The 8,781-nt window shown below is 62.9% G+C and overlaps 1 protein-coding gene across 3 annotated transcripts in view; it reads left to right on the top strand.

Annotated features, from left to right (window-relative positions):
* Positions 1-7,485, top strand: part of Mvb12b (multivesicular body subunit 12B) — a 177,693-nt gene extending 170,208 nt beyond the window's left edge. For 2 of the 3 annotated variants that reach the window (XM_070013804.1, XM_070013790.1), the window contains exon 10: positions 4,031-7,485. In XM_070013804.1, coding sequence (XP_069869905.1) covers positions 4,031-4,117 — 87 coding nt within the window. In that variant the 3' untranslated portion in view covers positions 4,118-7,485. The remainder of the gene's footprint in view (positions 1-4,030) is intronic. The other variant, XR_011370163.1, reaches the window with a different exon arrangement.
* The last annotated feature ends 1,296 nt before the right edge of the window (positions 7,486-8,781 follow it).

The following is an 8,781-nucleotide window of genomic DNA, read 5'->3' on the forward strand; positions in this document are numbered from 1 at the left end:
CCAAAGACTTAGGGGGCTGAGGATCCCACTTAGCAGCCATGCTGTTGGGGGGGGGCAGAGAAGGATGTGTCCCAGAGTAGAAGTTCCTTCTAGGGGTACAGCTGTGGGTAAGAAACTGGGGCTGAGACTTGGGGCTGGCGCCCAGGCTGTGGAAAGGCCTAGAAGGATGGGAGAGGTGGGTAAGAGCGTGGATCTGGCCCAGGCCGGGAGGGGGGGTGCATCTAGGTGGACCATGATGCAGAACCTTCCTCTGCTCCTGTCCCTGCTGCTGCAGGCCTCCAACCACCCAGTCCCCTCCCTCCCCCCAGCTCTCCACCTGCACCAGGCTTCTCTGTGGCTGAATCCCTTTGTCCTTTCCACCTGTCCTCGCCTGCCCAGGCCTCTGCTGCGCAGGCCAGGCCTCTAGGCCCACCCTCTGAGCCACACCCTTCCAGGCTCTTCCAAGAGTCCCTGCAGGTCTCCAGCCCCTCGTGCCTCCCCAAGCCTGGCCCTGGCCAGCACTACCTTGACCCTTCAGGACTTCAGGAGGTCAGATACTTCCTCAGGCCTCAGTTTCCTGAGGCCCCCAGGCCCATCTCAGCAGAGCATGTGGTGACTTGGTAGCTCTGAGTGAGGAGGGCTGGAAGACCGGCCGGGCGGGCTTGCCTCTCTTGCCCTCTACCGGAAGAGACCTAGGCATTGTCAAGCCAGGCTGCTCCTGCCCAGCCATCAGGATCCTCTCTGATGCCAGCCAGCTGCCAGTGGCTCACGCCTGTAATCCCAGCTCCCCAGGAGGCTGAGCTCTGCTGATCATGGTTCAAAGCCAACCCAGGTAGGAAAGCCCATGAAACTCTTAGCTCCAATTAACCACCAAAAAATAAAAGCCAGAAGTGGAGCTGTGGCTCAAGTGATAGTGTTAGCCTTGAGCAAAAAAGCTCAGAGACAGCGCCCGGGCCCTGATTTTAAGCCCCGGGACTGGCACAGAAAAAGAAAAGAAAAGAAAATCCCCGGATGCTTTTCCAGCCCCATGGGGCCCAGGCGCTGTGCTGTGGCTCTGGATTTCAGTGGCTTCCTGCATGGTGTCTGGGTGGGAGCCATCGCCCTCTTCACAGTAAGACTGGGGCCACTTGAAGCCCAGGTCCCTTCCTCCCACAGGCAGGACGCAGGCCTTTGGGGGAGCAAAGCCTTGTGAGATATGAAGACCTCGTAGGCCTGAGGTCCCCTGTTGCAGGGACCCCAACCCCGCTGGGAAAGCCCCTGACAGTGACATCTCTTTCCCGGGAGAGCCCCGGCCTGCCTGGGCCACGCTGGTGCCTGCAGTGGTAGACAAAGACCACCAGAGGGCGCCAGTGTCAGCGGCTGTTCCGCTGGATGGAGCTCTGCGAACCAAATGCTTTTTAATTGAAAAAAAATTTTTTAATTCAAAAAGGATTTGCTGTTTGTACTCGAGTGCAGGTTTTCCTTATGCAGGAGACTAATGTCTTGAGTAAACAGATCCGGGCCCAAATCCACCTTCAAAGGTACTCACTGTTTGCCCAAGGGAGTGAAAGGCCTTCCAGAAGCAGCTCTAGTCTCTTGGGCAAACATTTTTGGGACGAGCAGTCCTGGATGGAAGACAGCGTCTGGGAAGGTCATCCACAGCCTAAGGGGGATTATGTCGGGGGACATATGTTGAAATTTCATTTGGGGAGTTAGGGAAAACAAGGGGGGTGATGTTTGTCTCCAGCCAAGATAACCTAAAAAGGGGTGGGGGGTGGAGGGGAAATCCCCAGGGAGCCACTCAGCAATCTGTGCACTGCCCCTGGGCTGCCCCTCCCCTCCCCCAGGTTCCCATGTGCAAAGGAAAGTAAAGGAAGCAGGAAACTAGCAGTCCCTTCCGAGCCCCCACCGTGAGACCCCGTCCTGCTCCTACTGCCCAGCAGGGCACCTCTGCCTGCTCGATCAATCGCTGCCCACCCACCACCCAGAGAGCCGGAGCGCCCTGGAGCTGGGGCTGACCCCCCCCCCATGGACTCCCTGCCACCCAGGGCTGGCAGGGCAGGGCCTCCCAAAAGGGCTAAAGAATAGCCACATTTGAGGTCACCAAGCCTTGACCTAGGCCTGCTCTGGGGCTTCCTCGCTTCCTCTTGGCCGCCAGGGTGAGCGCCCTGCCTCTATCCCTGACCCACTCTGCTCTCCTCCCACCAGCCTCCCACCTCACAGCCCTGCCCACCCCCCCCCCTCCACATCTCTCCTGGTCCTGGAGCTGGACCTGGGATGGCCCAAACCGACCCTGGGAACTGACAGCAGCTTCCAGTCACCTAGGTCTTTGAAAGTGTAGATTCTCAGGATTGGGGCGGGGGGGAGGGGGCCCTAGCTTCGGTGGTAGAGCACCAGCCAATGAGCAAAAGCAAGCATCAGATACCAAGTGTGAGTCCTGGTCTCAGACACAAAGAAAAGGAAAGGACAATATAGATTCCCAAGACTGCTGAGAAAGAGTCTCTGCTGGCCAGGTGAGGAGTTGCAGGATCACTCACCAGGAGATCAGTACTCTCCACCTCCCCTTCCTGCCTCTCACAGCCCAGCCCCTCCTCCCTGCTTCGCGTGTCCAGCTGGGCGCTCCTGAGCTCCTGCCCCAGCCATGGTGAAGCGGAGTTTGGCCCTCACCCCAGCCTGCACTTCCTCCCTTGCTTGGGTTAGTGGTTGTGCTCTTCCCTTCACCCCTTCTCTGTTAGACAGGGGTACCGTCTGCCACAAGCCCCCTTGCTCCCTCCTGTAGCCCCATGCCTGGGCATTCTGTGTTCCTCCCTGCCCACTCTGAACCCTGGGAGCATGGAGCTCCTACCTGGGCCTGGAAGTCCCCCTGTATCCCTGGATAGAGGAGGGAACTTATTTGCTGTTTGCTGCTGTGCATTGCCCAAGCAGCCACCAGGTGGCAGTGTTGTCCCGGCCGTTTTCTGAGCCTGCTTTGGCTGGGGCTGCTGGTCACAGGTGAGGCCCCTCGGCCCGATGTGTAGGGAGGGGCTCACTCAATGAGCGTCAGCAGTGGGCTTCAGCCTCCACCCCGGACCCCGGGGCTGGGCAGCACCTTAGAGCAAGTCCTCCGAGGCCCGGAGAGGCTGAGGCCTCCCAGCAGTGGCCAGCCTTCCCGCTCCTCCTCACTCTAGGCATAGGCCTGGACTGCAGCACTCCTCAGGTGGCCTTTGGGGCACCTCCTTGCTGTGAGCCGCTCACTGTGGGTCATCAGGTACGACTGTTCTCCAGGAAGTGACCACCCTATGGTGGCCAGGCCTAAAGGTGGCAGCTCAGAGACCCCCATGGCCGCGCGTCCAGGCTGTTCCCCACAGCCCCACACCTGCACCTCGGCTGGCAGAGCCCACGGCGCCCATCCCGCGCCCCTCACCTGCACCTGCACTAGAGGCTTAGTGCTCCCCCTCCCCCCCACCAGAGTGCTCACCCCTGGTCTGAGTGGGCATCTAGCAGGGACCCCTCTGCTGTGGCCAGGGCCTGAGTGCAGGGAGCTGGCGCCTCCTGTGAGCACGAAGCTGCTGCAGGTCTGGGATCCTGGGTCAGGACAAGGCCACGCCCCCCCCTGCAGAGGACAGGCGCCACCTGCTGGGGCTGCCTGGGTGGAATGCAGGGGCTCTCACCAGGCTGTGCTGGCGGGATGGGGGGGACGGCCTCCCTGGGTCCTCCTGTCACCCCAGAGACTGCCATGCACAGTGCTCACGCATTTTCCACCAGAAGTGCATGTCTAGGAATCCCCAAGACCCAGTGGCTGGGTCAGCCCTGGGGTCCCCTCTTGCCCCCAAGGCAGAAACCAGAGAAATACTCTGGGTTGAGAGGTGCCCAGCCCCGTGCCCGGTGCTCGGCGCGTTCGCGGATGGCATCGGCCAGTTGTTGCGCTGCCCGGCGGTGTGTGTGTACATGTGCCCGCGTGTGATTCGCAGCCGGTGCGTCCATACGCTGCCCGTGGGCCCATCCAGCCGTGCCGCCCGGGCCTCTGCTTGGCCCTGGGCCTCCCCGAGCCCCCTGCCCTGACAGCGCCTCCTCTGTCTCGCTCTTCCTGCAGTACGAGTACAGCTTCCGCACGGAGCAGAGCGCGGCCGCCCGGCTCCCGCCCAGCCCCACCCGATGCCAGCAGATCCCCCAGTCCTGAAGAACCGGCCAGAGCCGGCCATCTGGGGGGGAGAAGACGCCTTCTGTCTGGTGCCCACACACTACTGACGGGGTGGCTGGGGGGGTAGGGAACCCCCCCTCCCTCGCCCGCCCCTGCCACCCCCTCCCTTGGCACCAGCCAGCCCTTCTCTCAGCGTGCCCATGCCCGCCCACTGCCCCGGAGACTGGCAGCTGAGTGGCCCTGTCTGGCTCATCAGCTTGCTTGATGAGACACCTCCCCGCCCCCGGCCCATAATCGTGACTAATCTGTGTGTGCTGTAGTGACCAGCGGCTCCCCGCGTGTCTGTGTGATGACCATTATGCAAGTCCTCCCCACCCAGAGTCACCCCCCCAGGGCCAGGCAGCCACCCCTGACGTCCAGTGACGCCTGCCGGCCCCTTTGCTCCTGCCCATCACCCACAAAGCCAACTGCCCCCCCTCCTGGAAGACCCTGGGGTTGGCGTTCGGGACACGCAGATGTCCTCTGAGCCAGGGCTGCCCACGGGCTCCCCACCTGTCTCCTGGGCTTTGCAGCAACCCCGAGACAATGTGAGGAGGGTAAAACCCTGCCCCACACCGCACAACCACGTTCTTCTCCACGGTTCACACACTGGACGTCCCGGGACTGGTGTGGAAGAGGGCCTTGCTTTCTGGGGCTCTGACTACGTGCAGGGCGCCAGCCTGGATGTGAGCCAGGCCGCTCCTCCACACCCCGTACACCCCCCCCAAAGGGCTCGCGTGCAGGACACCACCTGCCAACAACAGCTCTACCTGCTCGGCCCTCAGGTGACCCCGCATGGTGACTGCTCCAAGGCACAGCCCCTCGCCGAGCCGGACGCAGCGGGAACAAGGCCCCGCTCAGCCAGGAGACGCCTCTCCAGTGTCCGGTGGAGATTCACAGTGAGCCCTGTGTGTGGTGCCATGGCCACCGTGGGCCTTGCCAGCCCTGAGAGCTGGCCCTCTCGCCCCAACAGGCTGCCTCTCAGTGTCTGGCTGCTGGGGTTCATCCCGATTCCATAGACTACAGGCCTCCGACACCCCGTGTCCCCAGAGGGTCTGCCCGGACGTGAGGCCACGGTGGGTCACCAGGCTGATGACGATCGTGGGGCCTCTGCCAGCCACGTTCCAGAGATGGCAGCCAGGTAGGGACGGGAGGACAAAGCAGCCAATGGGATTGGCTAAGAGCCACGGCAGGGCCCAAAATACCTCACGTACCTGCGTCAGTCCCTCGGTGGGCACACTGCCTCCTCCATCCGTCAGTCCTGTGTCTTCACCTGCCACATCTTGGTTTCTGTGTGCTGGAAATGGTGGCCTTGGGACCTTGTCACCTCCCCCACGACCTCCAGACCTCGCGGGCCGCCAGGCAACTTGTGGAGGCTGAGGAAGTCAAGGTGCCAGCCTCCGGAGGGGCCGGGCAAGGGCTCACCACAGAGCGCTGCACACAGCTCCCTCGCCGTGGTCCCAGGCCCCGTGCGTAGCCACCTGCTGCTTTTTTTATGGTGGCTGGCCCAACGCCGAGAGGCCTGTGTGACCCAGAGAGAGGTGACACCCGGTGGGTGATGCGGAGCTCTGGGCTCCCTGTCCATTTCATTTTAGTCGGTGCACTTTGTCCTTCAACCTCTTCCCGCGCCCCAGTGGTGAGACTGTGACGGGTCACTTCCCGATGGCCTTGCCACCCCCTCGTCGGAGGAGACTTCTCCACAGCCCTGTGGGGCTCTGGGAAGCCCGAGGTGATGACGTGGGACCCCGTGGCAGCGATGGAGAAGACAGAACAGGGGTTGTGGGGGGAAGGAGAGTCACAGAAGAAAGAGGCCACCCCAGTGTCCCCCCGCCCCGACTCTGCCGGGCCACACGGCCCCCAGGAAGAGGACAAACTGCGGAGATGTCCAGGGCAGGGCTGGCTGAGTTTCAGAATAACCTTGACTGTGAACTTCGTGACCACGGCAGCTCTCGCGGACGGAGCACTGACGTGTGGGGTCTGGGAGATTTTAGGCTGCTCTCCTCTTTGGAGAGGCGGGTGGCGTGTGCACATGTGGATCACATGTGTGCGTGTGGGTGACGTGTGTGCACGCGTGCATCCCAGCCACATGTCAGACTCTATCCGGCCGCAGAGGCCGGAGGCGGGCCTCTGGCTCACGCCCGTGTACCTGGAGGTGGGGCAGGAGCCATGGGCGCTCCCCACTGCGGGAAAGGAAGCACAAGGATTGTCTCGGAAATGTGAATGGCCCAAGGCCTCTCCCTTGGATCCACCCAACATGTCCCATGTCGGCTACCGTCCCTGCACGGTGCCCCCTGCCCTCCTAAAAGATCTGACAAGAGCACAGCGCCTGGACCCTCTCCAGGGGCCTGGAACGTGGCGCACGGATGACTGGCGGGAGGTGCTTTGCCCCCGTTCACTTGCAGTTTATCAGAAGGTCTCCCTGCCCCACACACACTCAAGTCCAAGAAGAGAGGCCAGCCACACCTCTGCCGCGTGGAGAGCGGCCAGCCTCAGGTGAAGAGATCGCACCTGCCCTGGCTGCTGCTCGGAGGTGTGCGGCCGCAGACACCGGCCGGCGTCCCCCGGTCAATGAGAAGGCACAGGAGGAGCCGGGACTAACGTTCTGAGCACCTCACCCCTGCCAGGCCCACAGCCCGGCAGCCTAAGCACATTCCCCTGCTGCTCCCGGCTTCCAGACAAGACACTCAAAGCAGGACCGGGGGGCGGGGGGGGCGGGGGGCACAGGCTAGGATGCGGCAGGTAAGCTCTGGCTCTGAGGCCCCCCCAGACCGGCAGCCTGTCCTAAGCCCAGGCTGGCCTTGGTTTCTAGCCCTGTTGATGGACTCCGTGTCTGTCACCAGGCCCTGGTGGTGCTCACACCACAGAATCAGGATTCCCAGACAGCCCTGACCCCCTGCACCCAGCCAAGCCCCCCCCCCCCCCCAGCTGCTGGCTGCCCCATCACACACCAGCTTCTGAGACGCAGAGGGTCCACGACCAGCATCCGCGTGCCACCGGGCCATGCAAAGCCGGCCTCGCCTTCCGTCTGCACGCGCCTGACCCCTGCTGCCTGAGGGAGGGGGCCAGGCACCTGCGCCCGCCTCCGCCTCCCGCAGGTAGCTGGGCACTGAGAGCCCCGCCCCGCCCTCCGCTCTGCCCAGGGCCGCAGGGCCTGCCCAGGGCCGGGCCGGGCCGCTCGCTGCAGCCGGCAGGAAACCAGGCTTTGTTCTCGAGCAAAGAGCGGCGAGCTGCTGGGCGGCCGCTGGCCTTGGCGAGGACTTTCCTCCCGCGTATTTATTCAAGGTGACTCTACTTGGCAAAGGAAGTCTCACTGTGCGGTTGTCTGTATTCTTAATATAATTTGTTAAATAAACATTTGTTTTAACCTCTTTTCCTCCTGTCTGGCCGTAGTGTCTGAAGCCACCAGAGGTCAGTGTCCCTCCGGGAACGTCCGCCGGCTCCAGCTCTGCCTCTAACGGGCCTGTCCTCAGAGGCAGAGGGCCAGCACCCCGCCTTTCAGCCTTCTAGAGAGAGCTGGCGCCGTCTCTGTGACTACACACGGGCCCAAGGGACTGGGGAGGGCTGCCCTGTCCCCTTGGGTGCTCCTAGAAGGGGGAAAACCACGGTGATCATGGAAGTGGGACCCAGCAAGGAATGGGGTGGGGGTGGTGTTCATTCACCTGGGGTTGCATGAGCCCCGTCTGGGGTGCAGGGCACATCTGGTTATTAGTGGGCCCAGCCTCAACTCGGGGTGCTTTTTCAGACCTCATCTGTCTGCACGCCTGCCTATAAGTCACTGCCAACCACCCACACACGTACATGTATATGCACAGACACGCACGCACACACATGCACACACATGGGGTCTCTCTCACAGCATCAGGGCGGGACACGGAAGAGCAGCAAGCGTTCCTCCCAGAAAGTCCTCTCGTGAGCGGGAGCTGAAGCCCAGTCCTGGCTGTGCCACTCCCTGACCACGTGATCCTCAGCGCATCCCAGCTCCCGGGGCAGCCTGGCGGGTGCTCTCCCTCCCTCAAAGGCTCCCCTGGGAAGGTGGGACGTGGGCCGGACACCGGGCCCCGTGCCAGGCCTCTCTGACAGAATGTGCATCCCTCCTGGGGCCTGAGAAACACAGAAAGGTACCCATGAGCAGGCCTGGGCCTGGGGAGCGGGCCGCAAGCAGGCCTGGGAAAGGCCGACAAGCTGATGCCTGGGTTCTATGGGCAAAACCATACCCAGCAGCCTGGGCCAGTCTGGGGGGCAGCTCAGCATCCAAAGCCACGTGCCGCTGAGCCGCAGAGGGGCCAGACCTGTCCTCCCCTCACCCCCACGGGTAGGCCCGGCCTGGGGCCCGGAGGTTTCCCCCTGCAGCCTGCCCGGCTGCCCTCCTCCACACAGACCTGCGAAGCACAACGGAGGGGCCCCGTGATGCCTTCTGTCCCCCACAGCTCTGGCCCAGGGTGGCAGCAGGTCGCAGAAGTTCAGATCCAGCTGCTCTTGGTCCTTCGTCCACCCATTGTCCAGGACATGGCGCATGACCGCCTATCCCTCATGCAGCCTCTCGGTTTGAGGTGACAGGTGCCACCCCGGGGACCTGACGCTGCCTTCACCCATGTGCCCGCCCCCAGCAGACCCTCTCCCTGCTTCTCTGGATACTTACAACCTGCCGGCTGACACCCACCCAG

This window comes from Dipodomys merriami, unplaced genomic scaffold (genome assembly GCF_024711535.1).
Source record: "Dipodomys merriami isolate MVZ:Mamm:240054 unplaced genomic scaffold, mDipMer1.0.p SCAF_11, whole genome shotgun sequence".
Lineage (NCBI taxonomy): Eukaryota > Metazoa > Chordata > Mammalia > Rodentia > Heteromyidae > Dipodomys > Dipodomys merriami.